This window comes from Trachurus japonicus, chromosome 21 (assembly GCF_045865225.1).
Source record: "Trachurus japonicus isolate A0001 chromosome 21, Traja_1.0".
Taxonomy (NCBI): Eukaryota; Metazoa; Chordata; class Actinopteri; order Carangiformes; family Carangidae; genus Trachurus; species Trachurus japonicus.
The window spans coordinates 16,228,365-16,256,019 of record NC_140927.1 but is presented as its reverse complement, the minus strand read 5'-3'; the positions used below and the strand labels follow the sequence as shown (position 1 = coordinate 16,256,019).

At 42.4% G+C, this 27,655-nt stretch overlaps 1 protein-coding gene across 8 annotated transcripts in view; it reads right to left on the bottom strand.

The window, feature by feature from the left end:
- pkp4 (plakophilin 4) overlaps positions 1 to 27,655 on the bottom strand; it is an 80,916-nt gene that overhangs the window by 7,122 nt on the left and 46,139 nt on the right. For 3 of the 8 annotated variants that reach the window (XM_085765588.1, XM_085765589.1, XM_085765591.1), the window contains 11 exons: positions 27,148 to 27,273; positions 26,555 to 26,748; positions 24,810 to 25,389; positions 15,266 to 15,436; positions 11,969 to 12,176; positions 10,915 to 11,047; positions 8,624 to 8,837; positions 2,785 to 2,968; positions 1,439 to 1,556; positions 649 to 840; positions 219 to 392 (listed from right to left, as the gene is read on the bottom strand). In XM_085765588.1, coding sequence (XP_085621714.1) covers positions 219 to 392; positions 649 to 840; positions 1,439 to 1,556; positions 2,785 to 2,968; positions 8,624 to 8,837; positions 10,915 to 11,047; positions 11,969 to 12,176; positions 15,266 to 15,436; positions 24,810 to 25,389; positions 26,555 to 26,748; positions 27,148 to 27,273 — 2,294 coding nt within the window. Of the gene's footprint in view, positions 1 to 218; positions 393 to 648; positions 841 to 1,438; positions 1,557 to 2,784; positions 2,969 to 8,623; positions 8,838 to 10,914; positions 11,048 to 11,968; positions 12,177 to 15,265; positions 15,437 to 22,997; positions 23,025 to 24,809; positions 25,390 to 26,554; positions 26,749 to 27,141; positions 27,274 to 27,655 lie in introns of all 8 variants that reach the window. The other 5 variants (XM_085765584.1, XM_085765585.1, XM_085765587.1 and 2 more) reach the window with 3 other exon arrangements.

Below are 27,655 nucleotides of genomic sequence, written 5' to 3'. Positions count from 1 at the left end.
AATGTTCCTGAGATGCACATTTTGAACATGTGTGATTTCAAGTGTAAAAGAATACACATCCCCCTTGACTGACACAGGAGGTGAGCTGTTAAATCCTTTTAAAACAGCTCGATAGATGCTTTGTCTCTCAGGTTCTCACATTTAACACTACATGTATACACTCAAATGTGTGTGTGTGTGTGTGTGTGTTCACAGATACACAAATACTGGTACTGTACCTTCCAGTTGCCAGCTGACAGGTTCTGAAGGGACCCAGCAGCGCCCTCCAGAGTAGCAGGATTTGAGCTTTCAGCCAGCAGTGTCAAGTAAGGCTTAACTACGGCAGGGTGCCACAGCATCTCTGCCCCCTTGGGAGACTTGGAGAAGCCAGGGATGGGTCCCACACCGTCCCACTGAGCAAACAACCAAAGCATTTGTGACTTTTTGGAAATTGAAATTAATCCTTTTATAAGCCTGGACTAGATAGAATAATGTATACACAAGCTGTGTATTTTTATGTGTGTGTTCACCCTGTGGACAAAACACATGCACTATGTCCCACTGACCTTGACGTGTATCTTAAATAAATACAGACAATGCAAACGTTTCCCCCCCCCAATTTCATTTCAAAACTGCTCTGAGCCTCAATTTAAAAAGCTCCAAACTCACTGTGTCTTCCTGCAGGCTCTTTTTCTTCTTCTTTTTCTTCCTGCCCCAGCAGCTGGAATCCACATCTTTACTGGGAGACTCGTTGCCCAGTAAACCGTCCAGCTCCTGTCCCCCGATCAGTCGAGACGGCGGCATCTCCAGCTCCAGACGATATGACAGGTTCCTCAGAGTGCAAATACAGTTCTCCACAATCTAAAGGCAAGCATGAGGAAGAGAGAGAGAGAGGGTGTGTAGTTACAGCAGCGGGTCTCTAAATCACCATGACAAAAGTTACAATGCTCTAAACTCAGTGCGGCATGCTACAGTATCTACAGCGTATGTGTGGTACAAAGCCCTGCCATTTGCCGCGCTACAAATCAATTAGATATGGAACCCATGGGTCTCCATTTAGAGAGAATATCTGCACCAGTGCAAATGGATTTAATTCCATGCTGTTTGAGCCCCGTACAGGCTTTGCCTCGCAGAATGTCAATGAGCATATAGGTATGACAAAATTAACGGGGGCCAGTTCCCATGGGAGATGAGCTCCACGGTACAGATGAGCCACTCGACTTATGTTTTTTACCCACAGATGCGTGTCTGAAAGATTCGATTTTGAAACTACTGCTCCCATGGGAAAAAATGTAAGTACGCTGTGTCATTGGGTCAATGAGCTACCTTGTCCACTGTTGTGTGTGTACAGGTTGTGTGCTAGGTCACAAAGCACATGAAACTTTCAGACATTACCAACAATATGATTCAATCAAGAGCCCCTTATCATGTGTGTATGTGTGGGCGCCTTACTGCGTACCTTGCTGTCGAAGTCAGAGGTGTTTACACAGGCTTTGATGACGTACAGCAGTGAGTCAACCAGGCCCTCACAAATGCGCATCTGTTTCCTGGCCTCCTCACCAGCTGAACTCAGGTTCCTATTAGAAAGAACACACACACACACACACACACACACACACACACACACAGGCACGCATGCACACATACGTACAAAAACACACACATATTAGGCCTTTGATTTGTGTCTTTGCTTAACAACCAAATGAGCATATGTAAACACGCGAATTGACAGCTGTGTGTGGGTGTGTTTGTGTGTATTCCATCTGAATGTGCAACGTTGGTTCTGCCATCCCCACACGTGTGAAGTGTGTGAGTGTGTGTGGTCTGACTGAAGTCATTATAGCACTACTCAGTAACACACACACACACACACACACACACACACACACACACACACACACACACACACACACACACACACACACACACACACACACTGAGCCATACCGATGCATGAATCTGTGCAAAGAGACACACAGTGACACACAGTTCAACTAGCTGTCACCAATTAAAGGCTAAGCTCCACATGAAGCACAATGTCTTCAAAGAAAGAAGTCCCAAGAGAGAGAAGCTGGTGTCATCATTAATCTGACGTTAAAGATGATCTCATATCATCTTTGACGATGAGAATATGTGAAGTTACAGCTTTGAAACACAAACATGATGGGTCAAAATTCTAGTTATTTGTCTAAATAGCTAGAATTGGTGGACGGCTCCTCTCTCTCCACTGCAGGATGGAGAGATATAGAAGATCCTTTGTACCTACAACCATCAGGCTTTTTAATTCATCTGCAAATGGTAGATGAGCTGCCAGACAAATGAATTTCCCTTTGGGGATTAGTAAAGTCATTCACATTATATCGTATTCGTAAAACAAGCCTGGTCAATTACGGTAACAAAAATGTAATTTAGATACAATATTGTATACATAGGATGTGTAGTTTTCTGTGTGTGTTCATGCTGTGTGCAAAACACAAGCAGTAAGTTCCACTGACCTCTACATGTATGTTAAATAAATATGGCCGGTGCGAACTCCCCCCCACCCTTCTGTCTTCCTGCAGCCTCTTTTTCTTTTTCCTTCACTGCAGGATATTAAAGTCACTATGTCTGACAAATTGAAGACTTATCTGGTGTGAATGTGACTCTCTAACAGTCTCTTGTGTGTACATTTCAGGTGGTTCAGTCCAGTATTATATTTTTCTCAAATACAGAATTAGTGTGAACGCATAAGCCACTAGATGTAACGGCGTCAGATGACCACAGCGGGGCGCTAGTGCCAAGTGTGTTCATCAGGTGGTTCATCACCTCAGACATCCTGTGGTGTTCCTCAGCACCAGGGAGGAGTGAAACTTCAGTTTGTGGTCGTCATCGAACGTGGAGCTGCTCCATCCAGAATGAGGGATGATCACAGTGTTGGTCAGAGTTGTTAAGGCGTCCCGAATGATTGTCATCTTGACGGCATCACATGACGACAGGTTCCACAACACCCCTGCGGAGACGCACACATGCAAGCACACGCGTTGAGAAGCAGGCACGCGAACCTCCGGTTTTGTCAGCTGTCATATGCCGTTAGGGCAACCCAACAGAGGAACCAACACGTGCTTTTAATAGCTCAGTTTGTGAGGATGTGTCCACAAACAAATGTACATAAATTAGCAGAGACAGACGTGTACACTGAACCAGAGTGAAAATACCCCCCTCTTAAGAAATGAGCCACGACTCCTGCATTGAGGCATCAGACATTCATATCAAATTTCATCAGGGCAGAATATCCTCGGGGAGAAGATTATTTGGTTGAAATGAAAAAATGAGAAAAAAAAAAGAAAAAGAAAAAGAAAAAGGAAAGACTAGGCGGGCATCCATATGGCATAGGCTCAGTCATTTGAAATGAAATATAAATAATGTAAAGTCTTTAGAAATTATGCCATCATTTCACTCAATTCAAATATACTTTTGGTAACCACTGATAATCAGGGCCAGTCCTGGCAGCTTTTGATGCTGCATCTGTCAAGGATTAGCCAGCATGTAGCATGTTCTTCTAATTAAATGGCTCTTGCTGCTAGGCTTATATACTAAGGCAAAGGCTAACTTTTGCTGAGCACCAGTAACCCTGGAGGAGGCTAATGCCACATGAGCTGGGATCTGCTGTAAAGACATACGGCTGTATACATGTCTAATAATCAAATCCAATGCTGCTAGAGCAAAATGTTAAAGTGCATGTGTGCCAGTGGTCCAAGTGTTATCATTTCATGACTTACGACTTATGATGGTTGCCATTTGGTTTTTGTTTTTGCTCTATAACTTGCTGACCTTGGCTTGTAAATGCAGACTACAGCACACGACCTAGAGACCGGAGCAAGCTGTTACACTGAGTTGTGTCTGGTTGTAGATGTACTGTGTATACAAGGACATCTCATTGGAAAAGGTCAAAAATTATAATTAGCTTTACTGGGTTCTCCTTTCTTAACCTCAGTGTTTATTAATTTAACAGGCTGTTCCCCGTTCTCGCTAAGAAGAAGTTAAGCTGGCAAGAAGCTAAGCAGACAGATATACACGCCTGCCAGAGAGTTTTTTCTGCCAGTCATTTAATCAACAGTCACTCCACTTACCATTATCCTTATTAGAACTACATCAAAGTGCTTTGAACCCCATTCAAATCCTTAAGTGAACTTTCGTTATTTCATTTTTATAATGACAACATATCGAGGCAAAGCTGAGAATGAAGTGGTAGTTGGCTCCAACATTAAAATGCAGCGTGTGCTTTTTATCTGAGCTTTCTGGAGGTGTGTGCGTGTGTGTGTGTTGCTGCATGCCGAAACCCTAACATCAGGTGGGCTGGCGTCTGTGCTCCACTCAAGCTGTGGGTTACATTTCAATCAAATCCCTCTGTGGTGATGGAGCTCTGTTCCTTGTGCAGCACATTCAGGTCTGTGTTTGCCTTTCTCACGACATACTTGAATTGGCCTGAAATAGGACGACTAATGCAGAGATATCGCACAAATTCTCACGCTTGCTGACGCGCTTCCACGGTTCTTAAAACTCCACATCCATTGTGCCTTTGTTAAGTTCCTCCACGCCCACTCCGATGTTAATTTGGAGAAATAAAAAATTCTCGTGAGTGGTTCTAGGAGGAGGTAGCAGCACGCCACAGAATATCAACAGGCGAATCACTGAAGTGTGACTGACAATGATGTCAGTGGTGTAGCATGAGTGGCAGTGCCCCAAAGTCATATCTGATGGTCAAATGGAGCAGATCAGTGTGGGTAAACAGGGTCCCAAACCGTGCCGTCTGCTTAGTGGGGCGTTCTTTGCTGTTCTGGGCTTTCAAACACTGACCTAAAGGTAAACACTGCTGCTCACCCCCCCGGCCAACAGCACGAGGGGTTCAACAGAGAGATGGTGAAAAATATAAAACTAGTCAGAATGTCTTAATAGCTTCTGAATCGCTGATCCAGGAACTAAGTGAACTGAGAGCTAAATGGACATTTCTTATGACTTGAGGCAGCTCAGCTGTAACAGGGTCTTAGGTTTCGCGGACGGTGATACAGAGAGGATGAATGTCAAACTGTTCCTGATCAGGAACTAATTGGGCAGAAGGGATTGTACTTGTATGACTTTAGTCTGAGGGGCTGCTGCATTAAACCAGAGACAATAGGCCACCACTCTGATTGTTGCCTATTGAGTTAAGTTTACATGCAGAGCTTAATCGAGCTATGCTCAAAATTCGATTTTGGCGCCCCCCTGTTGACTTTTCTGTCACCTTGTAAAAAACTGAATATAAACAACTTAGTAAGCTTAATAATAAATGCTCAAATGCAGTTCCTGACCACACGCGCCAGTCTGGGCCGGATTCTCGCTGAGAATAGGGTACGGGCTTCCTCTCTCTCTTTCTTTTCTTTTTTTAAAATAAAACACTCTTGCTGGTCGCGCTGTGTGAAATGCATTGAATCGGCGCTGACGTTGGGTTTTTTTCTTTACTTTGCCGGGTTCGGGCGGCTTCTCTGCTCCACTTTGTGCCGTCTCTACTGTTATGGAGCATGCACACACGCATTGTCCAGCTTCAGTCCGACTAAGGCGTACACATGACGGAGAAAATCGAATTCCAATCGCATTATCTGGGTGTCTTAATCAGAGTTGGAGAACTCCAACTTTAGTCGGACTAAGGCGTTTACATGCACTTCAGTTGTCCAGTTAGTCGGATTAAGGCAATAATTCGTTTTTTTCAAGTGTCATGTAAACATACTGAGTGTGTCTCTGACCACTGTCTCTATCAGAGGCCATTTGCCAGATTTTTTTATGTAATAAATCTGTTATGTTGCCCCTATAAAGTGACTGCTAAAAGGGGGAAATTTTAGGTGTGTGTCAGCAGTCAGATAATTTCTATGCCATGTTCTTCTTTACCTGACTAGTTAATAGATGTTGGCTTTGTGTGTCAAAAATCAATTCCAAATTTTTTTTTCCTCCCAGTATTTTCCTTGTAACTTGGCCCTGCGGTTATAATTGTGATTATACTGGTACTTTGGCATGGAGACATGTCAAGCCCCTAGCTGCTGAGCACCAATACGTTTGGCACATTTAATGTTCTAGAAATATTTGGATGACTTTTATGGAAAATACAGTCGGATAGATTCGTAATTATTGAATGACTCCAATACACACAAAGTTTTGTTTTACACTCTAATCAGTCCAATAACTGATGAACAGATTAGTAATTTTCTGTCATATGAGATGATAATGAAACAATTGAGGATATTTGACATGTTGCTGTATCTGTATCTTGTAAGTTAACACACTCATTACCAATAGGGCAGGATTTGGTTCACTGCATGACTTCAGCATGTGATCGACTTTGTCAGATGAAGCAATAACCGAGTGGGTTTTTACTTCACACTGTGAGAAGCTGCTGATCATCCAAAATGCCTGCCATATTTGTTAACCGTTCAGTTTTTGGGAGTTGAACTGGAAACTTGTCAATGCTGCATTGACTTGTGGTGCACAGTTGAGGTTAGTGGGTGTTTCTCATTTTCTCTTCAGTGTATTGCTACTTATGTATTGCTGATTTTTCCAAAGTAATGTTAGTTTAAACTGATACTGAAAAATACACACAGTTAAAAAGTTATTGTGGTCTCATGAAGGTCATAAATGGAGTAAAAACAAAAGACAAAAACTAAGTGAACCAAGTGCAATCAACTCCAAGCACTCCAAACATAATGAAATCATGATTAAGTGTGTAGCTGAGTTTTCCTGAATGTAGCCAAGGTAAGAGCTTACACAGGGTATCAAAACATTAGTTTTGTGCACGTGTGTGTGCGTGCGTGTGTGTGTGTGAGAGAGAAGAAAACCCACACAAGCACCATTTTCAGGTTTCCCTGTAGTACAGCTAACGGCAATGCTCTGGGCTTGGCCTTTTGATCTCAAGGGTTGTTTGAGGACAGGAATAACCACAACAGCTGCTGGAGGACATGGCAGGTAAGATGGCTATGATCGCATTGTGTGTCCCCACAACATGACCCCTGACCTGAAGCAAGCCGTGGTCTGTTCTTGTAGATAGCCGTAATGATGCATAGCTGCCACCTGGACCACACAGAGGAGTCAAGAGGGAGCCGTTAACCCCAGTAGCCCCAGGGTCCTGACAACTGGTCGGCTTCTTGACTACATTTAGAATCCAATATTGTTGATATTGGCCAAAACTATCCATCATAAGTGGAAAGGAGCTGTGGGTGAGTGGGTGAGCTCTAGTCTGCTCCACTCAGAGCTGTGGTGTGGGTTGCCCTTGTCATCCACCTGAAAGCTCTTTATGTGAATTGTTCTCATCAGCTGTAATTAACCAAAGGTGATTCGGCAGTACTGACCTTTTTCTAATTGCTCCCCATCCTGGGGCATGCACTACCAATTAGCCACCGCAGGCTCTTTAACTAGTGGATGAAAGGGGAAAAACAGAGCCCACATTAAAAGTGCTGACTCTGATTGCGCAATGCACGTCTGTGCAACCTTTTGAAATGTGAATGAAGGGAGCGAAGAAATTTGAGTGGTTCTCAGCCGTAAAACCCCCGTGCACTTACACCCTGTGTGCTTACAACACAAGCACAAGCGTGAGCAGAGACAAATTATGTTATTTTGCCCTTTTAGAAATTTGATTATTTAACATTCAGTATGCATTCAGCAAAGCAAACAGACTTAATTGAAACAAAAAACTGAGGGCAATCTCTTTCTAGACAATATACAAATGCTGCGGAGTGTTATGTTTGTACACCGGTTGTATTGTTTTCCCTCAGGACCACTGGACTGTAACCTGAGACCATGTTAGAGTGGGGTTTGAAGTGGAGCACCAACAGCTGACTCAGCAACCTGGGAGCCAAATGTCTTGGCTTGCTTATTTCTGTAGCGCTCCACCCTGATCCAAAACAACATGGATTTATACCCTGTTTGCAAAGCTCAGACAATACACAAATACAACCGACCTGCACACAGCCCGATGCAAAGAGGAGGCAGACTGACAAGCAGAGTGTCAGGGACAATTTTCAGACGGAGAATGAGCTAAATCTCTCTGCAGCCTAAGTCATAAAAGAATATGAATCCGGTGAAAGTGTGGTTTTATTTCTTTCCATGTATCATAAGCAGTAGTGACAGGTGTAGAGCCAAAAGCCTCCATGATTCATTCACTATGACGCGTGTGATCTTAGGACAGAGCATGGAAAGCAGCTTGTTTAATTCTTTTGTATCTGTTCTTGGGCATCTTAATTCAGACTTAATCTTGCAGAATTTATTAGATAATCAACTTAACATTGAACAACCAATTTGGTTATCGATCACTTGTTTATTTATGTAAAGATTTAAAATATTCTTTGGTGCCACAGGTTAGTAAATATGTGTGATTTACTGCTTTTCCCCAAGTGTAAACTGAATATTTTGGGGGTTTTAAATTCTGTTGAGAATGTAATTTTGCAGCTGCTCTCCGTGCAACACATGGCAGAAGATGATGAAGGTAGGAAGACGAGGAAGTTCATAAAGCTTTATCACTTTGTGGGAAATTCTCAAGCACACATTTTCAAAGACATATGTGAGAGGCAGTGTAACTTCATCCATCTTAGAATTCACAACAGTCTATAACCTGCATAAATATTCTCTCCCCATACCGACCTACCTGTGACAAGCTCCCGCACTTCTGCATCTACAGTCTTTCTCAGCAGGCGGAGCAGAGCTGGAACGCCTCCTGCATTCCTCACGGCGATCTTATTGTCATCCACTGCTTTGCCATAAACAAGGTTCCTCAGAGCTCCACATGAGTTCTTTTGGACCTCAAGGACCTTGTGGTCTAGTAGGTCCACCAGGTGTTTAATACCTCCCAGTCGACAAACCTATAAACAGAGTGAATGAGATCACACACACACACACCATTAGCACTCAGGAAATGACTCTGACAAAGCTCATAACTTTTCACCTTATATATTGTGAAAAGGCAAAATGATGCATTTATTCATGTCGCTGCAGAATCTATACACAGGGAATTTATTCATATTATCTGCTATGAATACATAAATAATAAATACTATTATCTGCCATCAGACCAGAAAACATCTCAGCCAAAACAAAGTGACTCAGGAATGGACTCACTGAATTATTATTGTTTATTATTCACATTATTATTATTACTAATGAGTTGAAGGACAAATGATTTTCCCCTGTGTCTGGCTTGTTTAGCTATTTATTTGGAAAAGTAATCTATGTTAATCTATGACTGCAGAAAAAGTATTAACCACAGGACACAGGGGTTTGAAAGATTAAATTTACATTTTGTTCTGGAGCAAAGAATTGAAAAATGAATAATTTTGGAATATGTTATTTGGCACCATATCTAAGTCCTATTCCTCCATGTGTTCCCCATGTTACGACCTACGTAAATCATAATGTAAGTATCTTTGCTAGTTCCAATCTAGCGCCCATGTTGTTTAAATAGCAAATACACTCACATCTATCTATGTGCCCATGGCTGTGTTGGATTAAAATGAGGTGTGATCTGGCACACTGTTAGTGCATTGCTATCTTACCCAACTGACCAGCAAAACCTGGTTGTAAGTCACTCGTGCAATATTTCACTGTTATTTTTAAAAGGGAACATATTTCAGTACTATAAGGCAACCTACAGAGGTGTACCTCCCTGTGCACTGTGATGGCCCCTGTTGAAAGTTGAAAATGACCTTAAATGGTGAAACGTTACAATAAAGCTTCAGAGAGTCAGTTATCTTCTTTGAGGTGTGTGTTGTATCGTGTTGTCATGCACCATGGATGTCTCCTACACAAGGCTTTACACAGAAGCTTCTTTCTTACTAAATTACCTGATAAAACCTCCTTCATCACCGAAATTTGCCGATGCACCTTATCATGAACCAAACATCATCATACAACACAAAATATCCCTAATGTGATTTCTGCTGCAGTGCATGCAGTGTGTTGATTCACTCAGCCTGTCTTCGCCCCTCAGAGAACACAGAGCTGCAGCGTGTGTGCGTGTGTGCGTGTGTGTGTGTGTGCCAGGACTGGCTGTGCCACAAGCTTCAGTCCATGTGGTTTGGTTCGTTAAAACAGAGCCTATTATGTTTAAAAAAAAAAAGACTGACTATAAATGTCGCATTGATTACTGTATGTCTGTTTTGTTACTGTTGCTGTATGCTGTGGGCATTTTTTGTTGGCTTATGGTATGACTGAGATGTGTGAATGTGTCTATGTATCAAGATCTGCCTCACTGTTTGGTATAGAAAGGGACAAACACAGAGTCAGGGGACAGATTGTTGTCCTGAACCAAAGTGTTGGACCAACTGACTGACATTTCCATCCTCAGAGCATAACTGAGAATCTGATTTCAAAGGAAATTTATTTTCAATAACTTGGGTTTTATCTTTACGGGTCTGGCAGTCGGTTTTCTTTTTTTTTTTTTTTGGTTCTGATGACACTGACTCACCACAGCGACTGCTGAGGTCTTGGAATGGGGCAAAAGTGCTAAAAATAGGCCATGTTATGCAACAAGCAAGACTGAGATTAGCCTGAAGATTTGGCAGATCAGCAGCAACATTATTGGGAGATAAAAAGCAAAAGTGAGCTGTAATGTTTCTAATGAACTCTTACTGCACAGGCAAAGCCATTGTTTTCTCTTCCCAATGAATATAACTTCATTTGGGGTTTTGTTCACACCTTGTTTTATCATCTAGAAAATAGTTTGCTGCGGATGTTGCTGCATTTTTGTGCATTACAACAAATGGCTGTAGCTTCCACAATAAAACCACAGTTACAATAAGCTGTCGATTCCCTTTAAACACGACACAGTTAAAACAGATAAATGCACAAAGCATGAGCACAGCGTGTAATAATTATCGGAAATTAAAAGTGTGATTGAAGTCATTCTACTAAAACACAGCATGGGATCCATACAATGCTTACCTCAGACTTGATTCGATTATCACCAAAGCACAGGTGCTGCAGGTAGGCGGCTGCGTTGGCCTGCACCGAGGGGAAGTGGTGCTGCAGCATGTGAATCACCTCTGTAAGCTCTGGGTCACGCCACGCAAACTCCCTAGAAACACAGGCGGTGCACAAAGGTATCAGCGTGACAACAGAGACAGGAATAAAGTTGTCTCCACCGCAGGCACAGTTTCCTTCAAAATAAATACCTCGGGAGCTCGGGGCAAACTGATAAATCCAGGAAATTACATTCACATCCGCTTAAATGTAACAATCCACTTTGGTCACACTTTGATTACTGCTTTTTTTGTGTTTCTGTGTGCTTTTTACAGTTGAAAGCCAGGACAAACTCTGTTGTAACTAACATGTTCTAAATGTTCTTTTATCTCTTGTTTGATAAAGAACATATCAGGTAAGATAAACCAGCACTGGCTTACATGCATCCAAAACTAGAAGAAACTAGGTTGAGTATTCTCTGAATTATGTGCCATAAGACCCCAGGCTGGTCAAACTGCTTACCAAGCAGGAAAATATACTGATGGATATTCCTGGAATAAAATCAGTTTTACAAATATTCTAGGGGATTTCTTCACTCCAAGTACTTCATGGACTGACCTGGGTCAAGGCAGTCGTCCTGGTGGACTTATTCCAAGTAGTTCAAGTAGTGACACCATGGGGGTATAAACAAAGCTCCCAATGTACAAGTTCAGGGGTTTACTGGAGAGGTCAACCCACTTTCTATGCATAAACGTGTAGGACAAGAGCAGACAGAGCACAGTGCATGTGAGACTCTGTTCTCTATAGGCACAGTAGAGCCAGTTTAATGGCTGGAGCTGTGTGTGACTATTCAGGGGTCTCTGTGTTTGAATAGTAAGTGGACACCGGTGTTGACCCAGCAGAACAGGGATGCCTTGTAAGCATAAGTAGTCCCTCTGGATGACTGGTTTGCTCTACACTACACAGGTTTGACCTCAGGCTACACCTAGATTAGAAACACAACATTACGCCAAAAAAAAAAGTGAGCAGTGCCTACCTGGGATCCTTTTGAATGCTGTCTATGGAGGGTGAGCGGGTGGGATCGTCCATGACAACAGCCTGGCGAGTATAATTTGGGTCAGAGGGCCGGTACTGCGCAGAGCGATACGGATCAGCATAGGTGGCTGCAGTGTTAAGAGCATAGTTGTTTCTTTGGTAGGTCATGGCACTGCGCTGGCTGGATGTCCGCTGGAGACTCCCCACACCTGACGGCCAAAAAACCCCCAAAACAAAACAAAAAACATTCTATTAAGAGAGAAGGTTTCACCATTAATAATTCAAGTCCACGGCCCTCAAAGTGCAGATTAGCTGCATTTCAGTCCTTTTCAGCTTAACTCTGAGCTTGCATACTAACTTTAAACCGAGCTGGAAATACAAACATGCAGCTGTTCTGACAGACTCAGCAAATTCTCGAATCTGGAACCAATAAATGATGAGGATAAAACACAGCTCCCACGGCTCCACAAAGCAGAAGTCTTCTCCTTCAAAGGCATGTTTGCATGTTGTTTTGCTTTTACAAGATTGTGTTTAGCCAGAGGGCTCCTGCTGGTTTTCAAAGAGGACAGGAGGACTCCACCTGCTCGATGATCCATAAATCCTTTCCTCAGCGTCTCCTTGGTCCTTTGCGCCACCGTATTTTTAGGCTTACATTGCCAAACACAGGAGTGAGGCGATGGTAAACCATGACCGGCTCCAGAAGCAGTCAGTGATACACTAGTGCAGTGGAAGCATCACAAAGATAAAACATGCAGAGAAGTCATTCTTCCAAACAAGGTCCAATAATCAGCCTGACGGCATCTCGTCCCTTCAGTCATACTTCCTTTGTTCATCCGCTCCAAGTGATATAATGACCTAGTTTGTTTTTTTTAACACAATGGGTCACAAACACAGCACTGCATAAACAAGCTGGTTGGATTTAGCCCTCCTTCTCACTACACCACGTGATGTGTGGCAGCGTGACTGCTGCGCTAGTCAGATTTCTATCAGCCATCCAACAGGACTGGGCTTGTGCGTGCTCAAACTCCCTCCTACCAGGAACCAAGACGTCAACTTGTGGGGCCGCTCCAAAAACACAATTTCTCACATCAGTGCACTTCTATGTTGGGCAGCAGTGCTACCCTGCAATATGGTTATCTCCCAAAATGTGACCTATCAGTGCCAAAGACACTGGGAGACAAACACAACGTAGCTTTGCAATTTTACCAGAACCGTTTGGATCCTATCGCTGATCTTTTCAGCCCAGGATCGATATTTCTCCTAAACATAAAAATTGCGCTCCCACCTGCACAAAAAGATTAAAGTGCAAGTCAAAGACGACTTGTGAAGCTGGTGGGAGAAAATGGCTCATTGAAATTTAATTTCACAACATAACAAAGAATACTCTAGGATCAAATTGGATTTTTCTAATGAGCTCAGTCTTATAAAGACTCCATATTGAACACCCCCGCTAGCTCCACCCCACTTGCCTTTTCTCAGTATAGCAGGCATAAACACATTATAGCAGCTTGTCCGTGGGGCTTCTTCACAGCATCAATAGCGTTTATTAGGGAACTTATCGGTCTAAGCAGATCTCCATTGTGCCAGGGAGACGGCTGAAAGGAGAGTGTGTGTGTGTGTGTGTGTGTGTGTGTGTGTGTGTGTGTGTGTGTGTGTGTGTGTGTGTGTGTGTGTGCAAACTAAGCATGTGTATCTTGAGGCTGGAGGGATGATGAGTGAAGAATGCCAACATCAGGAGAGCTAGAAGAGAGCAGGCTGTGGATGTGGGTAACCAAGCTGTCCCCTGGCCCCTTCATCCTTCTTTTCATTCTCAGTGTGACACACGGGTAATGGACTCCTTTGTGGCAGGATGACATATCAGTATCTGCCTATTAACTCATGTCTCACCCGTTCTGTCTAACAGTGGAGAGGGGAAGGGAAGCAGGGAAGGAGAGGGTGACAGAGGGAAAGAAAAATAAGGAGGAGAGAGAAGCGAGGAAGACATAACATACGTGGTGTAAAGGGCACTAAATGGCCTTCCCCAAGGGAGACATTACACCAGTGTCAAGAGCCCCAAATTAAATGGGAGACTTTGAAATATTTGAAGACAAAGGGGGCGTCTACACAAAGTAACAGGAATGTACACTTATTCCGAAGAAGTATTATAATGTGATGAGTGAAAAAACAGCTTTGAAAAAAGTGCTCGCTTGACCTGCATGACTCTGCTGCATAAGGATAGTCAACACAAAAAAGGACATAAAAAAACGACAAGGTCAATGAGAAAACGAAATTGAGTGTTTTGAAATAATTTGGAGTCTGATCAGTCAGATATTGTGTGTTGTTTGTTTGCAGTAGCATCAAATATCCACTTTTTTTCTTACTGTGCAGCATTTTTATATTGACAGTATTGATGCAGACCGGCCTACAGGGGAAACATATACTTTATAATAACTAAAATAAATAGTTATGTAGTTCCGCATAATGATGTCTCCCGGAACTCCTCTCATGGTAAAAACAACTCTCAATCTCTTTTAAATTCTACTGTACTTATTATAGCTGCTAGCTAGTTGCAACAGTAACAGGAGGAAAGCACATGCAGATGCAGAAGGCAGAATTATTATCCTGCTCACTGATGATGAACTGTGAATTTGTTCAAAGTTCAAAGTAATGACCTCACAAACAGCCTATGAAATCATAAGGCAATTATTCTTTTCCCCACTCAAATAATTTCTCATGGCTCTGTAGAAACTAGTACATGACCTGGCGCCAGACCTCCGGCCTGAGGGTTGGAAACACAGACCAATAACACTTCTTTCTGTAACTTCAAGAGGTGTTTTGTTGTTATGAAACACGGGTTGCGATGATAATCCAACTGGCAAAATCACATGGATGAAGTAAAACAAAAAAAGGATTATGAGGACCCTGCACAAGATCAAACCCTGGTAATATAAACTATATGAATAATCACTTCTTGTGGTCATTTTCAACTGGGTTCATTTTAGATCAACACCTAACTAGTGCTTCTTCCCATTTTCAGTTCAGTTTCCTTTTCCACAGCTGACCCGGGTGACATAAATATCATTGTCTTCTGAATCTTTCTTATATTTTCCTCTAAATCTTCTCTTTTGAAAATCAGAGTCGCAGAACAATAAAAAAACTAAATCCGCTTTTGATAGTTATAAGGCACTTTATATTATATCCAGGCAGTGTCCTGGATATCATGTTGACATGCCCATGATGTGTGGTTAGTCATTGTCTTTACATGATTCCTTTACTTAAAGACTTAGATTGTTATAAAAAAAAATACCATGGGACTGACCTGAGGCGCTCCTGTAGAGGGTGCCCTGTTGGGTGTTGCTGGGACTACGGTACAAAGGGCCCTGGAAAGTCCGATCCTCGTATATTGGTGCAATGTGGCGGTCTGGGGACATGGCTGACCTTAAATCCTGGCCCAGCTGGCTGTGTTGACTGGCGTATGAGCTCCGTATTCCTGCAGATGTAGGAGAGTAGGTGGCGGCAACAGTTAGTTGGAGAATGATTCAGTGATTCCACGCACAGACTCATAAGTCAAGTGTAAATGGTTTGAGCCCCGTATGAGCAAATATCTGTCAATCAACTGTCTTGTCAATGAGAAAGACACTGACAACTTTCAGCATATTTATTGTAATTCTTTCTAGATAGCAGTATCAGTTATGACATGGAGAGTGAGGGACTGAGTGGCTCCATATTACATCAATTTTCACAATATTCGGTGATTTTCAATCATTTTAATCCACTTTCGAAGTTGCCACTGATTTCCATTGACTCTGTTGGGTCGTGAAAATATAATTCAAGAGATTTGATACTTGCTTGAGTAAGGTAATCAATCATATTAAACAACATGTCTCCTTTAATTGATGTCACTGATGCATGGTGATGGAGTTCATGGATTTGCAAAGTCTGCACTACATCACCAAAAATCCATCAGGGTAATTTTGTCATATTTGATGGAAATGAATGGAAACTAATATGCAGTATGGATGGTAGTAAAAATTAAATAAACAGGAAATAAAATAAAAAAATAAAACATGATGATATGCTTGGAGAAATTGTGTGATTTATCATAAATACTGAGATTTCGCACAGCTATTAAAATGAAGTGAAATGGTTGTCAGTAGTGTGTAAACATATAAGAAATAGTATGATTCCTTAAGCAATAAAACCAAGCCTGAGGAAGCTATTATATTTAGCTATTACTACAGTAATACCACGCATCACTGCAAATGCACATCACACAGTGTTGACATACACCAAACACTACAGCTCTTCGAGAGATATTCAACAAATCTGACTCTGCTGGGAACAATTTAAAGCATAGTAGGGTAGAAAAACAAACCATTTCAGATTTAATTTTGTCACCCAAAGTAAAATCTCATTCAAGGATATTTTAATGTTTATTTCCAACTCTCTATCTGGTTACACAGCCTTGACACACAGACTGAGCACTGACACATTTGGACAGCTGCATTGCCTTTTGTTCTCTTTTGTTGCACTTAAACACAACACAAACACTCCAGCCAACATGCTGACAACATCCACATACGATCTGCTCCTGCTTTGGAGGAATAACCAGTAATTAACCTTAATGCACCATTAAGAGCATCATGAAGAAATGAACAAAACAAACTAATTAAACATTGCCACTCTGAATGTGATTTAACAGTCTTAGTCTTTTTGTATACTTGATAAATAAAATGACAGTCTGTATGATTAAAACTGCCAACTGTATTGTAAAGTTTTGTTTTATTAGGTGTTGGTGTTGCCAGCCAGTGGTCTTTTCCTTGTGAAGGAAGAATAGGCAGGAGCAAATAGTAAATACTGCACTAAAAGGACCACTGATGAAGACCAACCAGAGCAAACTGTGATCATCCACAAAGACTGAGAACCAATCAGAGCATAGCCAGAGCAGATGTTGGGAAATGTGTGGTGCAGGAAGCAGCCCGAACCTCTATAATCAGCCACGGGCTAACCTGCCAACAGTGGGGAAAAGACAAAACACTGAGGTGTGTGCTGCAATTAAAACCCCCTTCCCTGCAGCTTACTATAACAACAGGCGATGGGGGCAGCATGAAGCAGCAGGTTTTCCCTGACTCAGATTCAGTTCTGGCTGTTTAACAATAAAAGCAGAATGAGGTAATAGCAATATCTGCTGCTCTGAATACATCCACATAAAGAGGACCCAAGACTGTGAGACTCATCAGCCATCACTCTCATCACATTACCCGACCAAAATCAAAAATGTTTAAAAAACATCCAATGAAAACACAGCACATATCTGTACTCTTTCTTCAAGGGAGGATCTCTTCAGATCTGGTCATTCAAACCTCAAAGTCCTGAAATAACCATTTAATTTTAGTCCAGTCACTGCCCAGTAGTGAAACAGTATCAGAAAACGCAACATCCTGTACAGATGTTGTTCAGATTCAGATGTTAGTTGTTCAGATTTAGTTCTGGTGTCTAGATAGAAATAAACAGACGGTTTCAACCACACAGAGAAAAGTACAGCATCAAAATTATTTTACATTGTTGCAGGGAGTATTCTACTCAAGGTGCTGTAGGTTGTTTTTCTTTAACTGTACAAGTGATGAAAATGACTTAGAATTATAGTAATTAGTGTAAATGGGATTTATTTTCTCCCATTGCTGCACAGACTGTATAGCACTGTTGCACATGGTGCAAAATTCTCCTCCACTGCTGCAGACACCTGCCGTTTGATAACTGACATTCATCTCAGGCTTGTGTTCCCGGGAGCACATTAAGCCAAGATGGTGTGAGCGACTGGTATGATACAACCTTCTATTGAAGCCCATTGCTGACAAGGTAAAGAGGCAATCGCTGTACACTTCCCCAGATCAAGAGTATAGCTATCAGAGACAAGGACAGTAGTAGTGCAGAGGGTGTTTCAGATATGTAGAAAATACGAGAAAATCTGCAACAAAACAGCGACAAGAAAATAAATGAATGAGTAATTGGATGAATTACGTATAGTTAAGGTGGTGGTAACAAAGTTTCTATCACACTAAGGGCTAATGACTACAGTTATCCGCTGATGGGGGTTGGGGTAAACATGTTAAGTTGACATGCCAAATATATTTTGTATTGACAGGTAATAGTCACGCTTATACTGTTAAATTCTTAAGATGGCATGAGAGGCATAAGGACTACGCCCATTTTAATCCGAAGAAAGATTACACATATGTGTGCAATAAAAATTAAAGGACAAGGTAGATCTAAACAAACCCACACACTTAAACTGATCTGAAGACCCATGTTTGTGTTAATCCTCACATCAGTGAAGCCCACTAAACTGTGAATCCCAGCGGACCAGTGTACAGTTGGCAACTAACTGCTCACTGCACATTTCACAAGCCTCCAAACGTCACTTGGGTCTTTTCCAACTGCACGAGCTCAGGCGCAAACTGCTGCTGCCATGCAGAACCACCTAAATGAGGGATTCTTGTCACAGCCCGAGACGGAGGAAATTAATAAATAAGCATGTTTGCCTCCTTTGGGAGAAGAGGGCCTTTGGGGGCACAACAAGTTAAGATTTTATGTATGGATAGTCGGCCAGACTGAGGCTGACATTTGAAGCAACAGGGCAGGCAGGCAGCTGGTCAAAGCCTCTGCTAACCTTTGGCTACATAATGAATGCATGAGAATCAATTAAAAACATTAATGGTTAATGATTAAAAGTAGGTTATAGTCCAGAATACACACTGGCTGGCTGAGACCAGTTGATTGACATGGCTAGCCCACATTTTTCTAAGGGAACTGCTTAGTCTGTGTTGGAATTGAAAGTTGTGCTATGCCACCAGGATGTGTGTCTGTGTGCTAATCAGGAGGTTTGGGAGAAATCCCAGTGGGCCTCCACCGCTCTGGCAGGATCACCTGGGGTTAGAGGATAACATTTGGGTTTTTGGAACTGACCTGCATTTCTCATCCTCTTGGGTACAAAACAGCAGCTTCAGTGTTATTACCCATGCTGTGTCTGTGTCAAAGTGCTTTTTTTCCCCCCCACCACTTACAGGTTAATCTTATAACAAGTCGCTGCTGGTCTTACGTACCACAGCCTTGATCAGTGAGTTCTATTCATTTTATCAATTACTGTCTGTTTAGTCTTTGCACTGTAATAAATAAAGAAGAGCAGACACTGCAAAACATCTTCATGTGCTAATTGAAAGTGTGTGTATGTTTTTTGTTTTAAGTGGTGTCTAATAACTGAAAACTAGAGCTAACAAAAGATATTATCTCCTATTACTCTCCTATTACTCAACAGGATTGCACAGTGTTCAATTCCCCTGTTGAAAATCAGTTCCCCTCCACACCTGCTACTTGGTTATTTTTCCATTATTTTGGAATTGCATGGTCGAAAATATTTATTATTTTTAATTATCCATACAAAATAAATTCTTTTAACACCACAATAGGACCATAATAAGACACTTAATGCACTGCTTTTAGAGCAGCTTAGAGGGTGTTAGGCACTCCAGGGTGAGTGTCTCCTAGCTTTTAGTGGGCTCTCTGGTGTCTTATTGCTAAATAAACCATTGTAGCAGCAATATATACTGTAGATTCACAATATCAGACTTATTAACGGTTTTCTATTAAAAATACCCAAATAGCTTCAAGGAAAAAAGGCTTGACTATGGGATACAAATAAACAAGTACTGGAAGGCATGTTGTTGTGCAGGGTAGGAGGTAAAACAAAGTAAAAAAAAAAGAAAAAGAAAAAGAATGTCGCCGCTGTGTGCTGTAGCTTAGGAATCCTTTCACTCTGTGGCAGTTTTCACAATAGCCACAAGCAGGAGCTTGGCAGGAAATCAGTTCAGCTCCTCTCGTTCAAAGGTTTGAAGGGGCGAGGGTATGCAGAAAGAAGAGGTAGCGGGAAGACGCAAGGAGAGGTGGGGGCAACCGAGAAGAAAGCAGGAGAGAATATAAAAGAGGGAGGGAAAGAAAAGGATGAAAAATAAAAAAGAGGGTTAATGAGGCTGTCTAGGACCACCAGAGACTTCTCATCCCATGTAAACCCTGGCTACGTGAACGGGGGGCTTTTGGCACAGCTGTGACCCAGCGAGAGGGACAGAATCTCCCCTGCACAGGAGCCTTCATGCATATCTCTTCTTCTCAGCAGCCTGACTCCTGAAAGTAGCAACATTCAAACAACCTTAGAGGAGACTAATCTGTCTGCCTCCTTTATTCTGCTCCCTTGATAGAGGAGCTGCAGTCACTTCTAAAAGCATCTGCAAATTGTCAGGGAGAAATAACATACTGCTGTCTATTGAGGACGAATGGCCCACATTCGTGGTGCGTTATAGTCATTTAATTCTCCCCCTCAGCCCTCTCACCCTGGCTATAACAGATTATACTTGGCAGAAGCTAGATGAAGGGCGGTGGCGACTTGGTGCGTGCTTGCTCTGGAGAAGCAAACACTTAAATGGATGCAGCTGACTGCATTCCTCAACGAAAATTATTTTCAAAACCCTTCTCCAAACAAACAGGAGAACTGTGATAACCAGAAAATCGCTACACTTAAAAGTGAAACCAGCTATGGAACAGAACTATAGGTTGTAGAAATGCCATTTTCTCTCGCTCTTCCTTTCCCACTCTATTCTGAGATGGACACTGACCATAATGAGCATATTATTAGGGACAATTTGTCTTCATTTTCCATTTTTCAGCAGCAGAGAGAAGGCATGACTTCCTGCCAATGTCAGTGCAAGGAAGGGAGCCAGGTGGGTGGTAGGAGAAAAAAAAGGAGGGAAGCGAAAGAGAGAAGGGCACTGACAGGAGTAGAGAGGAAACACAAGAAGAGGGATAGAAGAAAACAGAGGAGAACAACGAACTGTGTGACAAAGCAAGAAAGAGGTGAGGAAAAGAGGCAAAAACATTTTCTGATAGATAGTGACAGAAAACCACCAACAGCTACGGTATCAAGGCAAGGCTGTCGGATGGCATTTGCCAAATGCCTGCAATGGAGCCTGATCATGTGATCATCCCATTTCCTTCCACTATGGCTCATCAAACACTTGTGACAAATTATTGTGGTAGAGGTAAAGCTCCAGTGAAGTGTATGTGAGGGAGAGCGAGACACTAAGATGGGAATGAGGGGAAAGGAGTGAGAGAGAGAGAGAGAGAGAGAGAGAGAGAGAGAGAGAGAGAGAGAGAGAGAGAGAGAGAGAGAGAGACGAGGGGGAGGAGGACATGAGTGGGAGAGGAGAGCTAGGCTGGTGTCTGCTCAGTGGACAGTGACTGAAAACCCATTTAGGTCTACTGGAGACATCATCAGTCATAGCAGCAGCGTGTTTGGATGAGCAGTGGGACTAGATGACAAAATAATCTTTAAAATTCTTCAAAATCACTAAATAAAATCCCACGGTAACCTTGAGAAACTCATTTCTGATAAATGTAAATATTCAGCATTTTTAGTCAAAGCGCTAAATAATTATTATATCAGGCTGCAGTGACAGGGTATGTTGGGTAGGCCATATCCAGGCAGAATAATAATAACCAAACAATCAAATGACCCTAAAAAAAAGAAGAAATTCTGTGATTTAAACATGGTTTGAATTTCTGAGGTCCGATTATGAGCAGCCTGATCTTGGCTGCAGATAATCTGTGCCTATGAGGAAAGGAAACAAAAACAAACCTCTTCCAATATCTTAAAAATGTGCCGTCCCACTGAGCAGATAAAAAGTCAATTCAGTCACAGTCAGTCAGTCAGTTTGCAGCCCTTCAGTGCTAGTAATAACACTCGCATGATACCAAACATGCTATAAGTGTAAATATAGATGTGTGGACTAGCCAATTCACAGTGGTTTCAGAAAATATTCAAGTTCATCTTCTGCACACTACTGTGTTAATTTCAAATAGATAGAATTGCCATCTTTGCCCATGGATCTTCACTCAATACCCTATAATGACAGACTAAAAAGACTGAATTGAATAAGATTTTTTTTCTGCAAAAGGAATTCAGACCCCATTCTTTACAAAAGCCTCTCTGGCAGCAATTACAGCTTTGAGTCTTCTTGGGTAAGTCTCTACAAGCATTTCACACCTGGATTTGAGCAGTTTATTCTATTCTTTTCTGGCAGATCCACTGAAGCTCCGTCAAATTGGATGGGAAGCTTCTGTGCATTGCCATCTTCTTTACAGATGTTCTGAGGGGTTTCAATCTGGGCTTTGGTTGGAAGAATCGTGGACAATCATGAGACTTGTCCAGAAGCCACTCCAATGTTTTGGCCGTGCTGATTCGTGCCATTGTTGCCACTGCAGCAGCCTTGGGTCTTGTGCTGTCTGTATTTGGGTGCTTTTATCCTTCTCTCAGTTCTGACCAGTCCCTATGTCCTTGCTGCTGACTGGTTCCAGACATGAAGTGTGAACTGTAGGACCTTGTACACAGCTGTGTGCCTTTCTGTATAATGTTCAATCAATTCAATTTGCCACAAATGGAGTCATCTCCACTAGACACATCTCAAGGATAATTAAAGCAAAAACGATGCAAAATGTCAGCTCCATCCATTTCAAACAAAATCTGTAGCAAAATGTGCAACAGGTGAACAGGGCTGAATACTCAAGACTAGATTGTTCAACCACATTGGTATTAAAATAATGTTTTATAATACCTCTTACTTATGTGGGATTCACCCTGAAGGTGAATATATCTCTCTAACTACAAATGGTGCCAAATGTAAACTGAGTTAACTGCCAACGGATTAATGAGGAAAGAAACATATTTAGATAATATTTCTGCCTGAATCACCTTAATCACCCTTGACCTATTGTTCAGCACAAAGTAAATGACAGCAGAGGGTGTTACCTTACAATAAATGTTGATCAAACTGAAGAAGCACAGAATCACATGTACATTCAATGGTTAAAAGGCAGTGGGTCGAGATAATGAAATCAGACCCCAAAAAAAAAAGAAGCACACTTGCACATGCGGCGTCTACATGCAAAAGCAATAGACAGAGGATGATGGAAAACTGATTGAACACAACAACTAAAATGTTCACCTTCAACGTCATCATCAACCAGGGCATCTGAGGACATCCCCGGGCAGCGTGAATTCAAGCAGAAAAGGTCCATTAACCTTGTAATAATACATTATACTTTGTAGAATAAGTGCTGATTTTACCCTTCAAAGGAAAAAATAAATGTTGTTAAAATTTGCGATGAAACTTTTACCAGTTCTAAATTTCTTCTTCCATTTTTTTCCATTCAACCTGAAAAATGTTGTATTGTACTGAAACCATTGTAATATCAGTGCTTTCTATCATCTGTTGAAGCTACATTCTTATCAACAGGAGATATTTTTAAAAAGTGAAAGCTGAGAATGAACACAATAACTGAGGTGAAAAACTGGTTGCCTTTGCATTTGAAAAAGAGATGTGCATGGCTGGAAAACATTAACTAGTGCTTGTTTTGGGTCTTTCTCCTAAAAGCATGAAACACAAGCTAGTTTGGCCAGACAGGTTTTCAAATAATTATCTTCCTGATCTCGCTCACACCCACGCACACAGTTACAAAGCAGCCCAGTTGTTTTTTCTTCCCTTTCGTGAATGCTCAAGATATAGCCTCGATAATGCTCTCATTAAACTAATGGGTTTGGAAAGAACTTCATAATGTGCTGTGGAAATGTTTTCTCCGACCATCTTTTTGTGTTTCACTGCACAGGTACACATTCTCATGTATACTGCTAAATTGCTTATTACTTATCCTACCGTCAAAATAAATCGGTATTTGAATAAACAACGCATTTACTAAAAATCGAATGCACTTATCATTAAATTAAAGAGCAACACCACAGCAGCTGAAAACCGACTGCTACTGACTTTAACACTGTATCACTTTTCTGCAGTCATGTGCGGCTGTTCGAAAGTGTGTGAGCAGGCTACACTGTTGGGGGCCGTGCAAAACAAATCTTAAACTTCAGTTCCCCATTCTTAACAGCAAAACTGTGATTAACAGTCTATTATATTCTTTGAGTTAATATTTGTCTTCTTACAGGAACTGTACTGGCTACCCTCCAGCACAACCACTGACCTCCCAGTTGCTGTTTCCTGTCAGATTCTGTATGCTGCTGAGCATAGAGCCAACAAAAAATGTAACACTCTCCAAATATTTACAGGCTGCAGCACAAATCCGCTACTCATGAAGAAATGATGAAAAGCAGTTATCTGACGGCCTACAAAACTGACCTGCTCAAGTTCTGCAAAATACACAAAACACCCATTAAGGGCGTTACTTCATTCCATCAATGTTCCAGTGGTTATGAGACTTTTTTTAAAGGAAATACAAAATGCATCTAGACACACCCTAGCGGTAGCAAAAATATTTGCTCCGTAGGTGGGTCTAGAAACGAGCCGTAGGAACTTTTTGAGTCTCGAACACCGATTGTGTTCACCAATCACAGCGCTCTATCTGTTTAGAGAGTCGTTGGGCGGGCTTAACGCGATGGCGACGTAGATTTTAATTGGCTTGTCAGGCTAACGTCATCCTGCTCTTTGCTCTGATTAGTCGTAGCGCTACCCTATTGCGTGCAGAGGCAGTTTGAAAGACAGCCTTCATCCCGCCCCCTGGATTGAGCCGAGGTCTACCGGTCATTTCCAGACTATACATTTTAGTGATATAGTCTGGCTTGTCAGGCTACACTTAGGGTAAAACAAAGGAAAACACAAGGTAGCAGTTTCTCTTTTCTGCTGTATTTATACGATTGCTATTGTCCTTTTTTATTTATATAACAATATTTTAGAGCCAAAGTGAGTTTGAGCAGTCTATGGAGCTGACTCTGACCAGCATGTGCGTGAGTGTTTGCTGTTGAATACCTGCGAGGCTGTCAGGTCGCGTCATCCTCTCGTAAATGTCGTAAGTCTGGGGTCCGTAGGGGTCAGTGGTGTGGAGCACCGTGCGGGGCAGAGTGGAGCTGTAGTGCTGGGGCACGGCGGTCATGCTAGCCCTGACTGGAGACGATGAGTGAGTAGGCTGCTTCGTTAGTGGAGGGTTCATGTTGTCGACCATCGTCAGGGGGGAGCCCATGCGGCCTGACGACGACCCCGCAGGCGCCTGATAGGGCGAGGTGGTGCGGCTGGCGCTGCCCGACCGCGAGTTTGTGGAGCCCACGCGTCGCAGCGCGGCGGGGGAGTTTTTCTGGGTCGAGTAGGGTGAGCTGTTGCCTCCGCCAGTGGTGCTGGTGCGCTGGGTGGAGGGCAAGGTTGTAGAGAAGATGCTGGAGAGGGGTTTGGGTTCAGTTACAATGGGTGAGCCATAGGCACTGCCAGGTGAGGTACGCAGGGAGCCGCGGGAGGGGGACATACTGCTGGCATACGCTGGCGAGTGAGAGCGAGAAGGCACTGAGCTTACCCTCCGCATAGCACGACCAGGCACTGCTGTTGTTACTGCTGCAGCCTGCAATTGAGGAAAAAATAAATAAAACAAAACAATATGGCTTCATGCATTTGTTTCTACAGTCCTTAAGGAGCTATAAAATCATTAACAATTATGTACTCTGCCTTGTACTGACCCAAGTAATGACATGCTAAATAGCACAGCATTAAATAAACCAATTCATTACAGGGCATGACTTTACTCTGGGTCCTGTTTACTGACTTCCCCTCCCCCTCTATAGGGTAGGACAGTGCCATTTGGTTTCTCAGTGGTCTCTGTGTACAACGCGGTGTGAAGCATGATTGTGTTGTTTGCCCAGTGCACTGTGTACCTTCTGTGCCTTTAATCTTTACATTGATAAATTCACAGACAACATGCCAGTTGATTTATGGTACTTCTATGTTGCTAAAAATAATAATACATAGACTGCTGATCAAAACTATTACAACACCAGTTTTTTTTTTTTTTTTTTTTTTGCAGTTCGGTTCAAAAGTAAGCAAAAAATTGCCCAAGGTAAAAAAAAAAACAATAACCAAAAAACAAGGATTGTTTTGGTCAAAATGTTTTTTTGCTGGACAGTGTGCAGCCAATGTGCAAAACTGAGGATGTAATTTAATTGAAAACTGTTGGCAATCCATTGTAAACAGCTGACGTCATTATGTTATATTTGCATTCTGCCAGTTGTCAACAACTTTCAGTGCTTCATCAGTTTGCCTCAGTTCTCAGTCATCACACACATTTGACATATATTTGTACCTATTTTGTAATACAATCAAATTCTCAGCAAAGCTGTTCTCATTTAGGTGTTTTTTTCTGTCTCCGTTGTCACACAGTTGTGGGATTGAAGCGTGACCCATTAAGACCAGACATTAACTAGAAGTCATTTCCGCAATGTTTGTCTGACAAAATCACCAAACGCATGTGGAGGGTGACAAATGAGAGGAAAAAGCTAGAACAACGTGTATGAGTAGGATGAGTAGAGAAAAAGGATAACACTGCCCTCATAGGGGTGACTGAACGCTTTGATAAGTATGAAATTGAAGTGAATCATACGCTGTGAGCTTTGCAGTCAAAAGATCTCAACCCGATTGAACACGTGTGTGTGTGTGTGTGTGTGTGTGGGGGGGGGGGGGTATATAATTCTTTGCTTGCAAACAACAATATGTTCTATGTGCAGTGTCAGTACCTGGGCTGAAGCTTGGCCCTCAGCCCTGGCATTCCTCAGCAGGGTGCCAGTGCCAGCACCGGGGAACGAGTGCTGCATCCTCAGCTCAGACTTGCCCAGGTTCTGGCTGCTGAGATAGCCGCTGCTGGCATCCTGGTAGCCACTGTCAGAGTACGAGTTCATCTGGGTTGAGCTGCGCGAATTCCCTGCGGACCCTGAAATAGTGACAGAGAAAGATAAAAAAAAAATGAAACGGAGAGAGGAGAGTGAAAGGTTATAGGTACAGTAGAGCGACACATCATAAGAGGTTATATAATAGACATGACCTTTACCTAGGCGGCATTACTGGCACAGCAGGGGGATAACTGTTCTATCACCCTGTGATTCAGTGTACCATGGCACATTATCACCCCTTTCACTGGCTGTGGTGATGGATCGGTTGTTACCAGTGACACTCAAAGTAACAAGACAAACACAGACTTTATGTATTATGAAAAGATAGGCCAAGAGACAGAGTACAGTAAATGAATCGCTGTGCAAGTGAAGTCTAGTCTAGTAAAGTTAGAGGAAAAAGCACTGCAGAAGATGGAAAGAAGGCAATAACGGACCCTCACTTTCATGGAGGGAGGACTGCTCCGGGGAGTACAGAGACACCTGCTCTGACTCAGTCCTGATGCGGTAGCTGGGCGACTGGGAGCTGTCAGTCACCCGAGACTTTGTGTCCCCTGCGGCGGAGGCATCTGGGAAGACACAGCAGAGCAGGGGAGTCAGACCTAGGAGGAACTTTTTTGAGTCGGAAACAATTATGGAGTTTTGGCTTTGCGACGGAAAATGATTATTATAGTCATTAAATCAGTAAACAATTTTCGTTGAGTTGAGAGGAAACAATAACAGCCAATAATTTCTGCAACATTAGTCTCACCCCTGTGTACAGTTGGAGTCATTCAATTTTAATACCATACTAATTTTCTATAGCAAAAAACGGGTAGCATGTCGCTTAAAGCGCGTTTATAGCCGTGCTCCAAACAATTTCACTGCTCTACCATTTTCCCTACATCCCTCCTCTCGTCATGCATGACAACAACCAGTGTGGCAAACAGGAACTGGAATTAGCCCCTCTAA